Source organism: Pyrus communis, chromosome 13, assembly GCF_963583255.1.
Source record: "Pyrus communis chromosome 13, drPyrComm1.1, whole genome shotgun sequence".
NCBI lineage: Eukaryota > Viridiplantae > Streptophyta > Magnoliopsida > Rosales > Rosaceae > Pyrus > Pyrus communis.
Window position 1 is genome coordinate 3579721 of NC_084815.1, and position 22391 is coordinate 3602111.

Sequence of the window (22391 nt, forward strand, 5' to 3'; positions counted from 1 at the left end):
AGAGTGAATGAATGCAAGCTTTTCGTTGAAGAACATTCTCTCTGCAATTCTGTGATTTTTCCAAAAAACCTACATCACCATTTTTCATTATGCTTTCATAAAACAGGGATCATAGTCTCTGAGAATCTAACATGGCCTCAAAGCCAGGCTTGATCGCTTAATACTGGGCGTTTGAATCTGTGAAGAAAATGGTCTAAAACTCGATGAAATTGCTTGCGTGATCTGTGTCTAGCATGGCAGGATTTGGAGGTAGTGAGATGAGAGCGCCGATCTTCAACAGTGAGAATTATGAATTCTGGAGTATAAGGATTAGGACTATCTTCAAATCTCATGGGTTATGGGAGTTTGTTGAAAAAGGGATAGAGCGCTCAGATTCAAAGGAAGAAGATGAATCTGATGCAAAGAAGAAGGAGAAAGAAGGATCTAGCAATGCTATGACGGTGACTCTCATGAATATACACTACTTCAAAAGTGGCTTATTGTGTCGGTGGTTGGTGTCGGTTTTATATAATATACTAGCGGATAACACATTTCTAACACCCTCTTTATATGGTGTCGGAATTATTGTCGGGTATAACCGACATAAAATGTCTATGTCGCTCATAACCGACATAGACTGTTAATGTCACTTATAACCGACATAACTTTTAATCCTTTTAAATGGTGGTGTCGCATAAAAAGAAAACTGTGTCGCTTTTAACCGATATAAAGTTAGTATTGGTTGTAGCCGACACTAATAATTATTTTTAAATATTTTAAAACCCGGTGTTGGTTGTGGCCGACACTAATAATTATTTTTAAATATCTTAAAACCCAATGTCGTTTGTAGCCGACATGTTGGTTCATCGCCATAAAAAAATTAGAACCATTCCCTCATTTGAAACCAATCCAATTGGCCACCCCAAAAGCACTTGGATCGCTAACATGGCAAACCCCACTAGATTGTAACAACCCATTTTTTAAATTTAGGTGTGGGACCCACCACTGTGTGGTTTTTTTAAACCGCCCCATTGTTTTTCTTCCCACTCCCATGATCTCTCTCTAGATCACTCTCTCTCTAACTCTCTTCTCAACGATACTCTGCACCTTTCTCTCTAGTAACCGAGAGCATCATCATCATGATTCACCACTCTCGAACCCAACCAAAATTAGAACCCCAAACCACAAATTTAGTACCACAGTAACCTGGGGATCTGCTCGAGAGCCTTGCATGTGTGATCCATAGTCTAGAACATATCGAACTTGAGCTTCTGTGCTCTGTGGGTTCTCCTGTGTGCTTCTTGAGAAATCTGACGAACTTACTGTCAATCGAGCTGGCACTTAACTCCTTCTTATCTTTTCATCCCTTTGCATGTTGGATTTGAGGTTAGAATTCGAGGTGTAAACCTATGTAACTTTTATGTGTTTTTTGGAGGTCTTCGATGTGTGTGTCTCCGACAACCCTGATAAAATATGAGAGGAACCCCCATTGCCAATCTCCAACCCTAGGTAAGGTGTTAAATGTTAACCCCTGCAGCCCTTCTGTGCAACTTCTCCAGTTCTGGTGATGGAATCTGGGGAGGTCTCCTCAAACTCGAGCTAGTTTCGGCTCAAAATTGTCTATTCTGGTGTTCTTGGTAAGCTTCTAAGCTTTTAGTAGGGAAAATTACTGAAAATGAGAGAGATTTGAAGGATTAAGCCTCTGCATGTATTGGTGTTATTATTCCTAGAAAACCAGCAAGGAAATCCAGCGAAGTCCTGTCGCATCGAAGTGAATAACACCACGCACCAAACCACTCCAGACCAAAATTCAAATCCGAGTGCATCTCAGTTCCCAACAATTCGTTTTCCCTCTTAAACGAATTGTTTTCATTTCCCCAAAAACAGAGACAGATTTTCTTTTCTTTTTATTATTAATAGTTTGTGGTGTCGTTTATTGGGCGACAATATATTGGTTATTTTATTTATTGAATTGTTAGGTGGTGTCGGTTAGAACCGACACCAATCTACTCCATCCGACACCCTTTGTCAGTACTTAGTGTCGCATGTAACCGACGTGAGCCTCAATGTCACTTTTGACGCTACTATCCTTTTTTATTTTATATTGCTTTCCTTCTTCGTGGAGGATTAAGGGGACTAACCGACATCAAAAGTCTTTTCGTGACCCTAGCATTGATGTCGGTTTTGTTATCCGACATTGCATTAGTTTATGTCGGATTTGTACCAAATATCCGACAGAAATTATGTTTATTTGAACCTCCAATTTATAGGTAATTTTGTAGTAGTGATACCAGAATAAGAGATGATGAGTCATTGTCTGTTTATCTTACAAAACTGTTTGATTTGGTTAATCAAATGAGAAGTTATGGAGAGGAATTGTCTAGAGAGAGAATTATGTAGAAAATATTAATTAGTTTACACTCAGTATATGATCCTATATGTTATGTGATTGAGAATTCAAAGGATATAGATGTGATTGAGGTTCAAGAAGTTGTTGCTTCATTGAAGAGTTTTGCACAAAGGTTGGAGAGGCATAGTGAGAACAAAACTGAAAGAGCCTTTGCTAGTCTCATTGTGAACCCTAAACATACCAATTCTTCTGGAAATCAAAACAATCGATACCAGAAAAATTGGAAACCAAAATTCAAAAAGTGGGATCAAAAGCCTACTTATCAAACTGGGAAGCAATTTGCAACTGCAAACGGTGGTAGAAATCCTTGCAGGCATTGTGATAAGTATCATTACGGTGAATGTTTTCTTAAAGGCAAACCTAAATGTCACAGTTGTGGGAAAATTGGTCACATTGTAAAAGACTACAATAACAAGAAAAATGTTCAGCAACTGAATTATGCAACTCAGGTTTCCTCGACACCAACTATGTTTTATGCTAGTAATGCAGTTGATATGAGGTCCATTGAATATGTGTGGTATGTGGATAGTGGTTGTAGTAATCACATGACTGGCAGAGAAGATGTGCTAGTTGACATTGACAGAAGCAGAACTGCAAAGGTAGAAATGGGCACAGGACAACTAGTTGATGTTGTTGGAAAATGGACTTTGGTGGTTGACACTAAAATGGGAAGAAGGTACATCAGAGAAGTGATGCTAGTCTCTAGTTTAAAAGAGAATCTATTCAATGTAGGGCAGATGATGGAGCATGGATATTTTCTGATTTTTTTAGACAACAAGGCTGAGATTTATGATGATTGCACTCTCTCCCATTTGGTTGCCAAAGTACCAATGAAAGGAAACAAAATTTTTCCTTTGAAACTTTAAACAGACTTACATATTGCTTTGAAGGCAAAAGTGAGTAAGTTAACATTGATTTGGCATAGGAGAATGGGACACTTGAATGTATATAGTTTGAAGTTGCTTTAGGAGCAAGAAATGGTGCTTAGACTGTGAACACGAAAAATTCCTGAAACAAGAACACGTGTACAAAATATATTTTGTATTAATTAATGATTTTGGGGTTACAATCTCTTTGTAATTTGATCCTCTGATTCGATCTCTGTAAGGTGTTGATTTGTGGATGTGCGATTGATCTAAGGGTCGTCGAGGCTTGATCTTGGATGAATAGTTTGAAGTTTCTTCAAGGACCGTTGGGGCTTGATCTTGAAGGTTGAAGGAAGTTTCTTCAAGGGGCCTTCAGGGCTTGATCTTTGAAGGTTGATGAACGGGTCTTCAAGGGGGCTTTTGGGCTTGATCTTGAAGGTTGATGGATGCTCTTCAATGGCTTTTGGGCTTAATCTTGAAGAACGATTGGATGTGTGGATTTGTTGAGGTTGTTGATCCAAAGGGTCGTTCGGGCTTGATCTTAGGATGAACAGATGATGAATGATGAACATTTCTTCAAGGGTCATCGGGGCTTGATCTTGAGTTGGTGGAAGTTCTTCAAGGGGGCTTTTGGGCTTAATCTTGAATAATGGTTGTGTGGATTTCTTCAAGGGCTTTTGGGCTTGATCTTGAAGGTTGATGGATAAGCGGATCTTCAAAGGCTTTTGGGCTTAATCTTGAAGAACAATTGGATGTGTGGATTTGTTGAGGTTGTTGATCCAAATGGCCATTGGGGCTTGATCTTAGGATGAATGGATGATGAACGATGAACACTTTCTTCAAGGGCCATCGGGGCTTGATCTTGAGTTGGTGGAAGTTCTTCAAGGGTTGTTGGGGCTTGATCTTGAAAGAGGATTTAACAAAGAACGAATAGTGTTTTCTTGATCCTTCGGGATTTGCTTAAGAGCTTTAGAGTTCCAAGGCTTCAAGGTTTTGGTGTGATGTCAATTCCCTCCTTTTTTTCTCTTGATGGAAAAGCCTATTTATAGGCTTTGAGAGTGAATCACCACCATCCATTTTTTGGTGAAGTGAGTGGATGTTGTAGGTGAAATAAATGGAGTTGGTAGGTGAAGTAAGTGTGTGAGGTTGGTGAAGTAAGTGGAAGTTGTAGGTGAAATGAGTGTGTGATTTAGTTGAAATAAGTGTGTGAGGTTGGTGAAGTAAGTGGAAGTTGTAGGTGAAATGAGTGTGTGATGTAGGTGAAACGAATAAAGGTTGTAATTTTAATACATTGGTCAACATTTATTTTACTGAAATTTCAATGTCTACATAGACTACCAGAGATCAAGAACACCAACGAAGTGTGTGAGGGCTGAATTCTTGGGAAACATTGTAGAGATTCTTTTCCAAAAGAGACAACAAGTAGAGTGAGCTACTATTCCACTGGATTTAGTACACACTAATGTTTGTGGACCAATGCAAACTATTACAAAAGCTGGAAATAGGTACTTCCTCACTTTCATAGATAATTGTACTCGGATGTGTTGGGTTTATTTTTTGAGATACAAATCTAAAGTGTTCAACGTATTTAAGAAGTTTAGAGCTATTGTTGAATTGCAAAGTGGCTATAAGTTGAAGAAACTAAGAAGTGACAAAGGGGGAAAGTATACATCCATGGAGTCAACAGGTAGTTAATTTTAATTAACTCCGTACATGACAACACATATTTGTACATCACGTACAAATTTAACAACATAATATAAACGTAACAAACTAAGTTCAACATAATTTAATTAATTTGATATGTCCAATACAAAACATAGAAAATACCTTCTCAATCGTTCTCCACCAATCACTAATCACACATAATATCCCTATAGACAATGAAATTAACGGCGTTAGTATGAACTTACATTAGTACTTTTACCCTAACGACAAAAAACGCTTACTAGACACACCTAGATAGCTCGATCAACCTAGAGAAGAAGATGGAGGGAGTATTAGATGCCGCGATTGAGAGAAAATGGAAATAACGAATGTCGGATTGAGCAAAATCGAAAGGATGAGTGCAAAGGCACAATCTGCATATTTTTTTTGTAGTTTGCCTCTGCACATGGCTGAATTCAGATTAAAAATGACGATGATTTTGAGCGACGAACAAGGTATTCATCGCACGCACACACATTGTGACTAAGATGATCTTAGTCGCACAAATGAACATTGTGCGATAAGATGATCTTCGTCGCGCAAATTTCATTTGCACGACGAAAAAAGAAACTTTCGTTGCGCAATTTTACCCTTTTTTTATTTTATTTCCTTTACTTTACAATTTGTTCTTTTGAACACATTGAGCAACGAAAGATTGAAACGTCGTGCAATGCATATTTTTTTTAATTTTTTTATGTTTTTCTTTTTTATTTGTATGTATTGTAAATTTTTATTTTATTATAAATCAAAAACTCAAACCTAATTAAACGTTAAATTAATTAACAAAACTAATTTCCTATCCCAAATAGAAATTATAATTAATGCAAATATTAATACTCATCCACATAACATATATTTATTCATTAAATTAAATATAAATTTCACAAAATCTTTATAAAACAAACAAAAAAAAAACAACCCTCATCAACTTCAATCCTTCCTCGCCCGCAACACATCAAACGTTGATTGCTGTAAACCTTGCTTGAAAAGCCCATCCACATAAATCCGTTGCTTCTTATCGGTTTCATCAACATCCCAATAAACCTACATTAATGCCAATAACAATAAATTAGTAATTTAAAAAATATTACGTTTTAACAAAAATAATTGTTCATTATTTACCACAAACTTACCGATAACTCTCCCAACATGGACTTCTTCAACTCTTCAGGGACCTTTGTCCAAGACTCAAACTCGGCAGAACAATCCCTCCACACCAAATTCCCAATGTCATACTTAAATTCGGCGTACGCCTCACCCATATTTTTGCCTTCAAGGTACGGCACTTGCTTCTGTCGATACCTCTCTAATCACACTACAAGTTTCTTTTTGCCAAAACCTTGTCCAGAATCGACCATTCTTTTTTAAACAAAAAAAATTTGAAAACTAGGGCTCTGAAACTATGTTTATATAGCGCTAGGACAACTTTGCGCAACGAACAAATTTGTCGTGCAAATCACCCAGTTCGTCACGCAAAATCCGTCATAAATGCGCAATAAATAGGAAGGTTTGACCGTGCTTTGCACGATAAACAAAGGATTTCATCGTGTAGAGATGTCTTAAGTGACGAAGGTTCCGTCGCTCAATCTATTGCGCGACAAATAAAATAATTGTAATTATAAAATTCACACAAACATAGATATCTATGTTTACGTAAACTTTATAATTACAAACAAATATTTAGAAAATATTTAATACCTTCAATATTTATCCTTAAAATAATTAATACTTTAAATATTTATTCTATAAATAATTTATACCTGAAATATTATTCTATAAATAATTAATACCTTAAATATTTGTTCTATGTATAATTAATGCATTAATCTAGACAATTCTTTTCAGCATAGGTACGATATTTATTGAAGATTGAAAACACACATAAACCAAGGATAGGATGCTTACATTAGGTTTCAATAAAAATTATAAAAAATAAAAAACCCAACAGGAATTGAAACCTAATTAAGTCCAAATACATAACTTATAAAAAATAAAAAATAAAAAATAAAACCCTTAAATTTAAATATTGTCATACAAAACATAAATTTAAAACTACTATTTGGATGGTCCTGATCCATTCCGCAAGACTTTATAACGCCATCGATTGTAACCTCCCTCCAACGCATTATCCATCAACTTTATCAACTCCTCATTCGTATCATCTTCAAGAGTGTACTTACACTATTACACATATATGCAAATAATTAATTCCAACATATAACTAAAAATTTCACAAACTTAATTATTAATCTATCAACAGTATACTTAGTTATAGTTCATTCATCACAACCTTCTTCACATTCCCCGGCACATCTTCCCAAAAACGTCACCCAGCAATGGGACAATTATTCCCCATGGCTATAGCGATTGCATTCGCAAACTCAAAATGTTCCCTCAAATCATGCGGGTTGGCATCGCGTACATTCTCATCCTTGTTTTTATCCGCCATCCCAACACAAACAAAATTTTGAAGAATAAGAAGAATAGAATTGTGAAGAATCAGGACAGCATAAGCGCATATTTATAGAAAGATTAGGACATTTGCACGACAAAGTAATGTCGTATCAATTCCTTTGATTCACCTACAATAAATGGTCAAAACTGATAGGAACTTGCGCAACCAACTGTTCGTCGCACAAATGCCACTTTTCGTCGCAAAGTTTTCACACCAAACAAAATTTCCCCGCGTTTTCTTGCTGACTTTACGCAACGCCAACAATTATTCATCGCACTAAGTTTTCTTGCGCGATGAATAATTTCGTCGCTCAAACTTTACACAAAGCCAACAATTATTCGTTGCGCAAGTTTTCACGCCAAACAAAATTTCTCCGCGTTTTCTTGTTAACTTTACGCGACACCAACAATTATTCATCGCACTAAGTGTTCTTGCTTCGTCGCACAAATTTTGTTTTTCTCTTATCTTTTCTATTTTGCGCGACGAAGTATATGTTTCGTCGCTCAAGTGCGTCTTGCACGTCGAAAATCTCTTTGTTGCGCAAGCTGTTTTTTCTACTAGTGTAGGTAACAAAAACGAAAAAAGAACAATAAAGAAATTGAATCAAAAGTTTAAAACTTGGACTCACAGGAAGCTCTCCAACCAGTTTCAGTTGCTGCCTAGTTCACAACCGTGGAGTCTGCAAAGAACCCAGAATGTGAATTCTGAATTCTTGAGGATGTGCAGATCTCAATAAAAAAAGTAATGATTCCAAGCACTGAGAAAATAGACAAGGCCACCTGATTGTTGATACCACCCAGACGGGTTTCGAACATGGAAAAAAAATAGGCCCTTTTTCCCTTGGGCGTAACGATTGCAGACGCCTAGCTGATAACTAAGGAGGGTATAATTAATTTGGATTTTAGAGAATTTTAATAAATTTTATTAAGTAATAGATTTCAAAAGATTTTAATAGACTTTTCAATCTTATATGGATTTTGACAGATTTATATGGATTTTCATTATAGATTTCAATAGATTGGTGTAGACTTTGATTATGGATTTTCATTATAGATCATATGATTTCTAAGCTTCATCAAACCAATACAAACATGACCAAATCAACATAAATTGACTATACATATCATAAATTAAAATACAAATTTTTTTTCTTTTTTACAAATGGTAGTGGGGATGGGTTTTTGAACCTGATAATAATTAAATGTCGTATTCGTTATTTAAAGAAAATTGAATCTAAATTCTTTCAGAAGTTTTAGAAGATTACAACTTTTTATATTTATCAAACTTATTATCAAAAGACAATTGAACCTCAAACTTTCCAAAAGAATATTATCATTGGACCACACTTATAAACGAACAACAATTAAGTATCGAACTCTTTATTTAAAGTGAATCAAACCTAAAATTTTTTGAAAGAAGACTACCACTAAACCGTACTTTATTATGAATATCGAACTTGTTATTTGAAGACAATAAAACACGAAACTCATAAAAAAAATTATCACTAGACTGTATTTATAACTTAACATAGTTCATTGGTGTGGAGATTTGTATTGTCTCTTAACATAATTTATTGGTGTTGGATTTTCACTCATACGTTCCAGATTCAAAACTACTTTGTTCTTGAATTATTGTAGTAGTATCGAACATTCCTAAATTATTTAATTAAAAAAAAATAGTCCCCACTTTTAATTTAGTCTTAGCCCTAAAACTTTCAATTCGTGTCAATTGAAGGTTTAGAGGACTTGAAACCAAATTGAAAATATATGGTATATAACTAAAGTTTTCTCGATAAAATGGACAACGGTAGCAATGAACTTGCTACTTAGTTGGTTAAGAATATTTACAGTACACCCAAGGTTAAGTAAGATTTCCTTTTTCTCCAATATTACTTATAAAGAAGAAAAAAGGTTCTTTATCAACAACATAAAATACCATGTTAAAGATGTTGCCCTCTAAGGAACATTATCTTGTTTGAACTTAATCACTTTTTTAGACCGTGATCGATAGTTGCAGAAGTGAAGTAGGTTAGTTGACTACTCTTTACACTATTAAAAAAAAACTTCATTGGCAGTCAATTTTCAATATGAGTTGGGTTTGAGTTATTTGCTTTTTAATACTTATCAGTGTAGACATCGAAATTTCGGTGAAATGAATGTTGACCAATAAGTAAAATTTCAACTTGGGATGGCAATTCTAACCGTTAAACCCGATAACCGTGGATAACCGCCCGAATGGATTGGATTGGATTTGGATATGAAAATTCGGGTATGGTTTGGATATAGGGAAAAACCGTGAACTTTATTTGGTTATGGTTTTGAATATGATTATAGGGGTACCCAATCCATATCCGTACCCGAATCCGATCCAAATATTATATATATATATATATATATATATATTTTTATTCAATTAGGCCTTTGGAAGTCTTGAAATTATACCCACAACGTATTCAATTATTCTTGTCCTTATAGTACTAATTCATTATGCATGCATCAAACCCTACACTATCTTTATTATGCACCAAACATCATACATGGGGCATACCAACAACCTCATCAATTCAATACTCTTATTGCTATACTCAACCAAATTAATTCATTGAATCATTTTATATATCAATTATCAAATGTTCCAAGTTTATCAAATTCATCTCTCTTCAAGAGTCTCATTGTCAAGAAATTGGTGCATGTTGTCAGCTCAATAGGTAATCTTTCATTCTTTTTCATGTTATTTGATTCATGCAAATTATCAATTAGCGTCAGTTTTTGAGTTTATTACATATGTTATGAGCCCATAGAATTATGCAAAATTAAATCAATAATTGTCTTCTTGTTTGTTGTTATATATTTAGTTTACATGTTTTGTCTTCCATTCATATTTGTTTTTGTCATCTTTTTCTTTTTTATTGGACCAATTTATCATATTGGCTTATCATGAACAACTTCAAATATATATTGTTATATTTTTTGTAATTGGATGTGACTATTTAATGGCAAAATTAGTATCTACTAAAATTTATAGTGCGTCAATTGGATGAATTTTTTTTTTTTTTTTTTTTTACGAAGATAAATATAACCGATAACCGATTGAAAAGCCGTTACCCGGTGGATATGGTTATGGATAATCCCCGATGGTTATTTTGCGGTTATGGGTATGGTTAATTTTCGTGGTTATGGGGATGGATATAGCATTTCCGTCCCCAAACCAAACCGTTGTCATCCCTAATTTCAATGCTCACGTGTCACATAAATTTTACACGTAGCGTGTGACTCAACGAAAAATCGAAATGAATCAGAAAAATCATCAAATAGGACATGTGGCAACACCTAGCAGAAATGATTTATTTCATCTGAATATTATATTCAAAATTAGGCCTTGAAAATTTCTATAAATAGAAGCCAATTTCATTCATTTCATTTGACCAATTCACATTACACCAAAACCTTGAAGCTTTGAAACTCTAAAGCTCTCAAGCAAATCCCGAAGGATCAAGAAAGCCCTCTTCGTTCTTCGTCAAATCATCCTTCAAGATCAAGCCCCGACGGCCCTTGAAGAACTTCCACCAACTCAAGATCAAGCCCCGACGGCCCTTGAAGAACTTCCACCAACTCAAGATCAAACCCCAACGGCCCTTTGGATCAACAACTTCAAGATCAAGCCCCGACGGCCCTTGAAGAAACTTCCAACTGTTCATCCAAGATCAAGCCTTGACAATCCTTGGATTAACAACACATCAACAAACCAACATCTTACGGAGATCGAATCAGAGGACCAAATTACAAAGAGATTGTAACCCCAAAATCATTAATACAAAATATTACTTTGTACACGTGTTCTTGTCTCATTCGTCATCAGGAAAATTCGTGTTTACAATCAGTTCATCAAATCTTGTATCAATAGCTCTACTTTATTTTGTCAAAAAAGAGGGATTCGAACAAAGAACCTTGACCTCAGAAATGCTCTCACCCGTTTGAGCTACACGCTCCTTGCTAATAGTTCATACTTCTTAAAACCAATGCAGATGATAAAAATTGGCAACCTTCTTAAAGGAACAAGCAATTCAGGAATGAAACATTAACTCGCTGAAGTTGATTTGCATTTGCTACCCACAATTTCGGGAGTTTCCTCGAGTAGTCTTAAAAATTCTTCAACTCCCACGAGTAGTCTTATATATTCTCGAGCTCCCTCCACATCATATTTCTGTCCCATGTATCCCATACAAGCAGCCAAAACATCCCTGTCTAGCCAAAACGGAGGCCCCGAAACTGAAAGTGCTTTCTTCATCGACTCAACTGTCTTCTCAGCTTGATCCTGATCGAGATAGCCCCTTGCCAGATAAAACCAAGTGCTTGCATCCGGCTTCCCACCCTTTAGTATTACACTGTTAATAATGGATTCAGCCTTGTCAACTAGGCCATTTCTGGTATAAGCACTGATCAAGAAATTTGTGATACGAATATCTGGAGTAAAATTCTTGGATTCCCATTCATCATAGAGATCTTCTCAGCACTTTCAATGTCGCCAATCTTCAAGACCGCGGTTATTAAACTTATATAACCCCTATCATATATTTTTTAAGTGCTTCCTGTATTGTTCCCAGAGTCCCATAACACTATCTTTCCGCCCTAGTGCTGCATACTGTCTGATAAGGTACTCATAATCCTCTGTCTTTCAGAACTTGGTATCAGTTTCTCAACCTTCTCTAGCATTGCCAATGCCTTTTTCACATTCCGTGCTTTCGTATAACCATTTTCTGCATTGTCATTACTATCCCAATCCAAAATCCCACTCTGCCATAAGCTTGTCAATTCCCTCAAGATCAGAAGCAGCTGCACATGCATTGAGCTGGATACCATAAGTGTATTTGTCACGACCAATGCCCTTCTCTTCCATTTCACTAATTAAAACATTGAATTTGTCAGTGTTTCCATCTGATAATACAAATTGAGCAAAATGTTGTAGGACAACGGTGTCCTAGCAAACCCCAAATCCCTCATCTTCTGCATAACGTCCTCAGCCTTTTCCACATTGATATCTGAGAACAAATAAACGAAAGCACACTTTCAGAAGCAGGGTTGTTACTTGTTAGAAATCCAAGTACCAAGAAGATGAAAAAGATGAAGGCTTGACTACTTGGGCTGCTCTTATTTTGAATCTAATCATGGCTCTCAGAATTAACAGTCTAAACAAATATGAGCTCCTTCTAAGAGCGATCAGCCTCCATTTTTGAAGCGAGATAGGAAAATGCCCTCATTTGAGCCGTCTCACGTGACCATGTATTGACAATATAAACGACCTATAGAGTAAGGCCAAAAAGGGAAAAAACACTGAACTTTAAATGGCCACTACATGGTCAATGCATGGCTTTGAAATGGTCGATAAAAGGTTACAATTCTATCCCTCTCCAATTGCGAGATCCCGATCCCCTCTTATGAGATTCTCATATGTGTTCTACAGACAAAATCAGCCTTATAGGTCTATATGCATTCAAACTCTGATTAGGAACACAATAAGCTATCTTATTAGCACATTTTTAATCAATTGACAATTCAGTTTCGTCGAATTTAATATTTGATTAATTAATTTATTGACCTCCTACTTCCTTTAATCTGCGGAGGTTAAATTTAGATTGCTGCTCAATTATTTTAGTGTAATTTTGACCTCTCGCAATTAACAAGAACACAACCCTAGTTTATTAGACCATAACACTATATTTCAGGGCCAAAACAAAGTAAAGACACTGCACTATAAACAGTCACAATATGATCAATACCTGGCTATGAAACGGTCAATACGAGGTCACTTTCCTATTCCTCTCCAAGGATCCTTTTGCGAATACACACACGCAAACGTAAGAGCCTAAACTCTTTTATGCATTCAAATGCTGATGGGAAAACAATTAAGCTACTATAACAACGACGTCGTGTCGACCCCGTGAACTTTGAAGAATCCGTGGATGTGAAATAAATACAATAAGAAGGGCAAAACAGTAAACCTGACCCAAAACCTAGTCGACTGAACTATATTTCCTCTCTTCCAGTTCCCACCTCTTTTGTCCTGCGCCGTTCCCTCGTCTATTGCGATTCAGCACACCCCTCTGCGACGCCGTTTCATCGTCTTCTTCAAACTCTCGCAGTCTCTTCTGAAACTCCAACCTCCAGGTCAGTGCTCGTATCTTATCTCTCTCGCTCCATCTGCTATCGTGTTTTTTTATTTTTTTCTAAATTCATCGTTTATGTTATTCTTTTATTCAGTACTAGGTTTGAGTTTTTGGTTCACAATTTTTGGATTAGGCTGATTAATATCTTTTTTTCCTTCTTTTCATGATTTCTGTTAATTTTATTTGTCTAATTTTTATAAAATATGGTTAGATTCGGTTCCTTTAATCGATTTATATATATATTTGTCATCACAATATTTGAGGCAATGTTAAATAGTGATCTTTTCTTCTGTAATCTGATTTACTGGTTTTAATATTAACGGAGGAAGTTCGATCATTAGAAAGTTTACTTTGCAGCTCGGCTCGTAATGGGATCTACCAAATACCACTAGTTTGGGGTACCCATTTGATTTTTATTGCTTCTTTTTCTGGTGGTTCTTGAATTTGAACTTGTGTTTTTTACGCTAATTGTAACGCTTTGTGTAAATGTTAATAACTTAATATATATTCCTTTTCGATGTTCCATCATCGGAATGTTACTTTGCAGCTGGTTCTTAGTGGTAGCTCTTACCAAATGCCATGAACTTGTTATCCCTATTGAGTGCTGTGTTTGGTGGTGGTTCTGGAATCTTAACTTGTGTTTGACTTATTATCGTAAATTCATAATGCTTTGTAGAGCTGTGTGCCCTCTTGATCCTCTAATGCTAGCGGGGTTTTGCTTTCCTTTTTACCTCTTTGGTAGTTGTACTAGTTGATTTGTTCTGTTTCATGCTTTACAAACTAAGATAAATTGTTGATCTCCCTAATCAATAGGCATAACTTTGTATTGTTGGTTTCCTTTAGCTGACAGCTGCTGTCTTTTTGCATGTAGTTTGTATTCAAATAGTTCTCGTACAAGGCAGCTAGCTCGGACTACTAGTTGACGATTTGCGTTTTCTGAATTTTTCTTTTCTATTTTGTTTTCTGTGAAGAATGGAAAACACGATCAAGCATGCTATTGTGATCAAGGTTATGGGACGGACTGGATCTCGTGGCCAGGTGACTCAAGTGAGAGTCAAGTTTCTGGATGACCAGAACCGTTTCATCATGAGGAATGTCAAGGGACCAGTCAGAGAGGGGGATATCCTTACCTTGCTTGAGTCCGAGAGGGAGGCAAGAAGGTTGCGGTAATCATCAGAGATGGTCTTGTTCGTCGATGCTCCTATGTCTGAGTTTAGGTTCGTAGCAAGCAACAGTTATTTTGTGTTGGTGAATGGCTGTTGTATTGCCGTTCTGGGAATTACTAGCACTATAGACATTATTTTTGTGATGAGATTTTGTTTTGGATTGTTTCTAAACTAAATTGTCTGAAAAAGTCCTAGGTTTTGTTTGAACAAGTGACAATGTTCCTTCTTGCTATGTCAAATGTTTGCTTTCCTTCTTACCATTTACCAGGATTGTTGCTTAATTGCTTGTCATTTTGTTGTCTTAAAATCAATACAAGATGTTAACGTGGTTTAATCATAACCGTTTAAATAGGGAGGGAGGGAATGGATGAAAGATTAGGAGGGGAGAGAATTTAATATTTTTAAGAATTTTCAATTTCTTTGTCCATACTTAGAGACTAAATTTTGTAAAAGAAAGCAATTTAAGCAACAAAGGAGTCAAAATGTTGTTAAAATTCTTATTTGTCATCAAAATTCTTAAAAAGTATGGCAATTATCAGTTACCCCTTAAAATTCTGGAGTTTTTGCACTATTCTTACAGCTTATTTGTATTCACATTCATTTGTAGGCGAGAAGTTTTATGTTTGAATCTGTACGGATGGAAGTTTTGATACCAATTTATTAGGTTTTCTCAATGTGCGGCTTAGTGCAAATCTTTCGACTTTTTTGGATATAATATACTGGTATATGGGAAACATAAAGATTAAAGGCAATGGTTTTTCAATCGAACAAAAAAAGGGCCTTCTAGAAGTGGAGAGAATACATTGGTATTGAATTTGCCACTTAGTATTATGGTCTTATCGTATTCCTCTTCATTTGTAAGTGAGAAGTGTTAGGTTCGAATCTTGTGGATGTTGAATTCAATACTTGTGGATGCAAATTTTCTCCTTCTTCTTGTTGGACGAAAATGCACTTGCAAAGCAATTAACATCTAAGGTTAAGGCTAAGAGCCTTACGGGTCCACAATGAATGGAGCTTTGGCCGAAGAACCTCCAATGCCAAAGTTAGAATTTAAGAGAGTGTTTAGAGAATTTTAGGAGAAGAATGGACTTTCAATGAAGAACATGAAAGGAGTACTTCTTTGGGGGAGTTGAGTAACTCAGAAGAGTATAGAAACTACTCCTTTAACCGTCGAATTAGGAAGGAAGAAGTGGTTGTAGCATTGGAAAAAGATGAAGCATAGAAAAACAGTGGGCCGAGTCATATACCAATTGAAGGGTGGAAAGTCTTGGGAGAGACGGGTATATCATGGATCACAGACCTTTTCAATAGGATTTTGAAAATGAAGATGTCAAATGAGTGGCAAAAGAGCATTTTGGTGCCTATCTACAAGAATAAGGGCAATGTACAAAATTGTATGAACTATAGGGGTATTAAGTTAACGAGTCATACAATGAAGCTCTGGGAGAGAATAATTGAGCATAGACTAAGGCAAGAGACACAGGTCTTGGACAACCAATTTGGGTTCATGTCAGGGCGCTCAACCATGGAGGCAATTTATCTCTTATGAAGATCGATGAAAAGATATAAAGATATGAAAAAGGATTTGCACATGGTCTTTATAGATTTGGAAAAAGCATATGATAGGGTCCCAAAAGATATTTTTTAGAGGATTTTAGAGAAGAAGGGAGTACGAGTAGCATATATCCAAACTATAAAGGTTATGTATGATGGAACAAGGACTACCATAAGAACTCATGAATGACAAACTGAAAGCTTCCCCATAACTGTAAGGTTACATCAAGGCTCATCTTTAAGTCCTTACCTTTTTGCATTGGTAATGGATGAGTTAACGGGACATATTCAAGATGATATTCCTTGGTGTATGTTTTTCGCAAACGATATAGGGTTGATAGATGAAACTCAGGAAGGAGCAAACTCAGGAAGGAGTAAACGCGAAGTTTAACCTTTGGAGAGAAGTGTTGAAATGTAAAGGTCTTCACCTAAGTCGGTCAAAGACAGAGTATATGGAGTGCAAGTTTAGTGTAAACGGAGGCTCAAATGAGTTAGAGGTGAGGATTATAGATCAGGAAGTACCAAAAAGCAATCGCTTTCGCTACCTAGGATCTATCTTGCAAAAGAACAGAGAGTTGGATGGAGACCTCAACCATAGAATATAAGTTGGATGGATGAAGTGAAAGAGTGCATCCGACATGTTGTGTAACTATCGTATGCCACTAAAGCTTAAGGCAAAATTTTATAGGACGGCAATAAGGCCAGCAATGCTTTATGGCATGAAATGTTGAACGATGAAGCATGAACACATACATAAAATGGGTGTAGTGAAGATGAGAATGCTTCATTGAATGTGTGAGCACACGAGAAAAAATAAGATTAGGAATGAGGATATCTGAGTTAAAGTAGGAGTAGCCGAAATTGAAGGAAAGATGAGAGAAAATCGGTTATGGTGGTTTGGACATGTGAAACGAAGGCCTACTGATACTCCGGTTAGAAGATGCAATTACGGGATAGAAGTTCAGGGACGAAAGGGTAGAGAAAAACCTAGAACACTTTGAAAGAGACTATAAGAAAAGACTTAGAGTACTTGGATTTAACGGAAGACGTAACACAGAACCAAGCTCAATGACGCTTTAGGATTCATATGGCCGACCCCACTTAGTGGGAAAAAGGTTTGTTATTGTTGTTGTTGTTATATAATTTATGGGTGTGGCTTCAATGCTACATATCATTTATTGTTTGGAGTATTTAACTGTTAAATTTGATTACATAATTGTTTAGATTTTCAATTTTTAATTTTTGTTATTTATCTCCATATCCATCAATGCTAAGTAGTAGTGAAGAAATTTTATTGATTTGTTTATCAAATACTACACATATGGACTAGGGAATGTGTGAGTTGTTTGCGAAGAGTCAACAGCGTATATGTTGGTGCTTTTCAGAGAGAAATGTATGTCTTCGATAATAACTAGAGATAGGATTAAAGGAGTATTACAACAAGAGACCTTTCATCTCTTTTTTAAAAACGCGAATTTGTTTCTTGACTTTAAATTTTGAGTCTTTTCTCTAATTTTGATAAACCATATCTATTCCCTATCTTCCTTCTTTTTTCCAACTTATTATTTTTTTCTTTGAACAAAAGATGTTATTTATATTAAAAGGGAAGGGTAGCTTTACTCTCATAATGGTTAGCAATAATATGGTCCAAATTCGCCTTTGGCGAGAATCGAACCTAAAATATTTAATTTACAAGTGAAAAAAAATATCTTTAGACCGAAGGACTAATTGGCGTCACCCGCATGTTTTTAATCTCAATCATCATTATTTCCCGTATTATTCAATGTTCTTATAATAGTGAAGGAAAATCCAAGTTAGTAGGTAAAATATTATGGGCCAAGTTAATGGACCTCATACATGAGTAACCAGTAAATGGACAGCAACCTGAAAAAGGGTACTATCGTAAAAATAGTCATAAAGTAAAAGCCCTAATTCATTCTTCCTATAAGTTGCTCTCTGAGTCTGCCCAAACTCTGCCTTGTCTCTGCGCGTCTTGCTTTTTGCTTCGTCGTCGCGGCCAAGACTTGCAGAGCCCTTTCGAGAAATTGTGGTATACCCATTCTACCCCTAACCCCCAGTTTCCCTCTCTGAATGTTTTCTCAATGTTTTTGCTTTAAGGTTCATCTTCTTCTCTTTAGCTTCTTGTTTTGTTGTAGCAAGTAGCAACACAGAGAAAGCTACAGAATCCTAAAAAATTCGGCCCTTTTTATTTGATATTTTATTGAATTTGCATATGTGTGAAATTTTAATGGATCATGATATTTCTCAATGATTTTATTTTTGGAAAATACCATTAATTTATGATGCCCTGCCCACTTTTCTCTGATGATGGTCGATACAAAAGCTATGGAAAGGATAATTTTTAAGACCTGGGAACCTTTTTGTAGCAGAGAAAAAAAATAGTCACTTTGGGTTTATCTTTTATGATCGAAATGTCACATATTTGATTTGTGAAAATAGTCTCTTTGCAAAGTAAGGGTAAAACTGTGTACACTAGATGTTTCCCATCCTCGCAAAACAGGAAGCCTTGTTGTCTTGGGGTTGCCTTTTTTTTTGGTAGCTGTAGTTGGATTTTTGTAGTTAGATTTGGCCTTTTTTTTTTTCGGATAAATTTTTTTTGTTGAATTTGTACCATTTTTAAGTTGATTCTATGCAATTTTCATGCATCATAATATTTTTCAATGATTTTATTTTTTGGGGGTTTAATGTTTGTTTTATGTAATTTTCATGCATCATGATATTGTTCTATGATTTATATTGTTTTTAGTATAACAGTGCATGAAAATTAAACATAGAACAAACATTAAACCCCAAAAAAATAAAATCGTTGAAAAATATCATGATGCATGAAAATTGCATAGAAGCAACTTAAAATGCTACAACACACGTAAATTCAACAAAAAAAAAAATTATCAAAAAAAAAAAATGATCAAATCTATCTACAAAAATCCAACTACAATTACCAAAATAAGGCAACCCCAAGATAACAAGGCTCCCTGCTTTGCAAGGGTGGAGAATGTCTAATGTACAGCTTTATCCTTTCCATAACTTTTTATTGACCATCATTAGAGAAAAGTGGGCAAAGCATCATAAATTAATGGCATTTTCCAAAAATAAAATCATTGAGAAATATCATGATCCATTAAAATTTCACAACATATGCAAATTCAATAAAATATCAACTAAAAAGGCCAAATTTATCAGGATTCCGTAGTTTTCTTTGTGTTGCTACTTGCTACAACAAAACAAGAAGCTAAAGAGAGGAAGATGAACCTAAAAGCAAAAACACTGAGAAAACAATTAGAGAGGGAGACTGGGGGTAGAATGGGGTATACCTCAATTTCTCGAAATGGTTCTGCAATTCTTGGCCGCGGCGACGAAACGATGAAAGAGACAAGGCAGAGTTAGGGTAGACTCGAAGAGCAATTTACATGATGAACGAATTAGAGCTTTTACTTGATGATTATATTACAATAGTACCCTTTTTCGGGTTGTTTATGATTGAGGTCCATTAACTAGTTGCTCATGGATGAGGCCTATTAACTTAGCCCATAATATTTTACTTACTAATTTGGATTTTCCTTCACTATTTTACGAACATTGAATAATACAGGAAATAATGATGATTGAGATTGAAAACATGCAGGTGACGCCAATTAGTACTACGGTCTAGTAGTATTTTTCTTCACTTATAAGTTAGAGGTTTTAGATTTGATTCTTGCCAAATGCAAATTTGAACTATATTATTGTTAACATATGGTGAGACTAGAGCTACCTTCTCATTTTTAGTGTAAATAATATCTTTTGTTGAAAGAAAAAAAAAATGATAAGTTGGAAAAAAGATAGGGAATAGATAAAATTAGAAAAAGACTCAAATTTTAAATTCAAGAAATAAATTCGCGTTTTAGAAAAGAGATGAAAAGTCTCTTGTTGTAATACTTCTCTATTCCTATCTCTTGTTATTATCGAAGACATACATTTCTCTCTTTGAAAAGACTAACAGATTGTTTGTTTTCAATTTTCATTTTCCAGACAGCTTGATAACTAAGGGTTTGTTTGGCAAGTGTTTTTAAACGACTGAAAACGTTTTTAGAGAAAATATTTTTAAGTTCCAAAACAATTTTACTAAAGATTGGTTTCAAAAAGTTTTCTCTAAAAGCATTTTCAATCTAAGATTTGTTATTTTGCTAGTCCAATGCTCTAGTAAACCTTAGTTCCCATTGCTGAGTTGCAAAACATTTGCTTGATATCATTTTAACAGATGTTAGACACGACACGAATTCCTTTTAACTTGCATGTATTAACCTTGCACATAATTCCCAATGTACATATGCCTCGGTATTTTTCCACGAAACACGATAAAACACGAGACATGGAATGAGTGAAAGAGAAAAAGACTAACATGAAACATGGTATATAGGTTGCGAACGCCAAAATGACAATGTATATATCTACATCTTTTCTTATTAGAAAATGAGGTGATCATTTTCGCACTCCAACTTTTCACAACAGCACTCCTCTCGTTTTTGAAGCGATTTAACATCAAATTATATGAGTCTTGCTAAGGAGACTAAATTTTGTAAACTAAATGATATGGAAATTGATGATTGGATTATTACTTAAACATTGATAAACGTATTCATTTTTTATTGGTGACACATCATTTAATTCGCAAATTTAATCTCCGTAGCATTACTCAAAATCATATATCAGTTCTGACAAAAATGAAAAGTCACATGTCATTCAGCAACATGAAATTCAATTTGATTTAACCTAATCATTACGCAATTGTAATTAAATAAAGGTGTTTAAAAACAATATTCTACTAACTAAGAGCATCTCTAAATCGATCATCAATTGAGTGACAAAACATTTCTCTCTCCTATGTGTAAAAGCGATCTCTAAATCGATCATCATTACCTTGCTGAATACCGATCTCTTGCACACACTACGACTGAACTCACTTAGGTGTGTATGTGGCATTCCAACTCACTCCATCCTTTGCAGTGACAATGTTTCTACCATATCTTTGGCCTCCAATCCAGTTTTCCATACTCGCACAAAGCACGTGGAAATTGATTACCACTACATTCGTGAACTTATTATTGTCAAACTGCTCAGAGTGCAATATATCACTACTTAGCAACAAGTTGCTGATATACATACCAAGTCTCTTTCCAAAGCTCGGTTTCAATATCTACAATACAAGCTTTCACTCAGCCCTCCTCCGTTCAGCTTGAGGCGGTGTAAAGAGATACATAATAGTTAATTGTAATATTGTTATAAGTTTGTTACAATTGTTCATGTAACTAATACTAGTTTAGTGAGTTAACTAGGTTTAATTAGTTACTAAACTATTTTCCAAGTTGTATATAAACCTGCTTGTAATTCCTTATTCATTAAGAAATGAAATGCCAGAGTTATTTCACATAATATTTACGTGTGTTGTTAGCCTCGTACATTTTAATCATCTGTAAATGTGCAACTGTTTAGTGGCTATTGCATATCTTTCTGATGCATAGGTGGTATTAATTAATTAAGGGGTATCGTAATTATATGTCGTGCCGATCAAAGCAGAAACTCTATTTCTAGGTGGGGATCCCAAGGACATGACTTGAGAGGCCGCAGAGCAGATGCATGTAGATCTTCTTGTCGTAGGTAGTCGTGGCCTTGGCATGGTCAAAAGGTGAGCACACATAATTTCATTAACAATCACCCGAAAACGGTACAAATCAATCTGGGAAATAATTTCCGCAGCATCATCGTTGTCTCCTTCCCCACACCTTTGTTTGTTCTTGCCATTGGGTTGAATAGTAAAAGAAGAATCAAATAACCAAAGAGAAAAGGTGTGCAGAATGAGAAAAAGGCGTATGGAAATCATTTGCCATCAATCTTGGATTATCATCGGAGCTATTTATGTGACTTGTATAATTTCTTTTGGTGGGTGCAGGGCGTTCTTAGGAAGTGTGAGTGACTATTGTGCATATCATGCAACATGCCCAGTTGTGATCGTGAAACCACCAAAGGAGTCTGCAGGAAAATAACCCTTTTAACTATTGTTCGGCTGCTTTGATTTCTATGTAAGATTGCA

The 22391-nt window shown here is 35.5% G+C and overlaps 2 protein-coding genes and 1 pseudogene across 3 annotated transcripts; 2 read left to right on the forward strand and 1 right to left on the reverse strand.

The window, feature by feature from the left end:
* Positions 1-233: 233 nt before the first annotated feature.
* On the forward strand, positions 234-3255 carry LOC137713427 (uncharacterized). The gene is made up of 2 exons (XM_068452719.1): positions 234-440; positions 2443-3255. The coding sequence occupies exons 1-2, from the start codon at positions 234-236 to the stop codon at positions 3253-3255; spliced, it is 1020 nt and encodes a 339-aa protein (XP_068308820.1).
* An 8239-nt stretch (positions 3256-11494) lies between these two features.
* LOC137713428 (pentatricopeptide repeat-containing protein At2g20710, mitochondrial-like) overlaps positions 11495-22391 on the reverse strand; it is a 28358-nt pseudogene continuing 17461 nt past the window's right edge.
* LOC137712657 (small ribosomal subunit protein eS28-like) lies at positions 13421-15008 on the forward strand. 2 transcript variants are annotated; one of them, XM_068451777.1, is made up of 2 exons: positions 13421-13581; positions 14552-15008. In XM_068451777.1, the coding sequence occupies exon 2, from the start codon at positions 14553-14555 to the stop codon at positions 14748-14750; it is 198 nt and encodes a 65-aa protein (XP_068307878.1). In that variant the 5' UTR covers positions 13421-13581; position 14552; the 3' UTR covers positions 14751-15008. The 2 variants fall into 2 exon arrangements, with proteins under 2 accessions (XP_068307878.1, XP_068307879.1); XM_068451778.1 differs by having other exon boundaries at positions 13432-13581; positions 14452-15008.

What these genes read in the sequence shown, in the direction of transcription:
- LOC137713427 (XM_068452719.1), top strand. Translation starts at nt 234, where the DNA reads ATGGCAGGATTTGGAGGTAGTGAGATGAGAGCGCCGATCTTCAACAGT. An exon ending in GATCTAGCAATGCTATGACG is followed by an intron (nt 441 to 2,442) that starts GTGACTCTCATG and finishes GAGAATTCAAAG; the next exon opens with GATATAGATGTGATTGAGGT.
- LOC137712657 (XM_068451777.1), top strand. Translation starts at nt 14,553, where the DNA reads ATGGAAAACACGATCAAGCATGCTATTGTGATCAAGGTTATGGGACGG.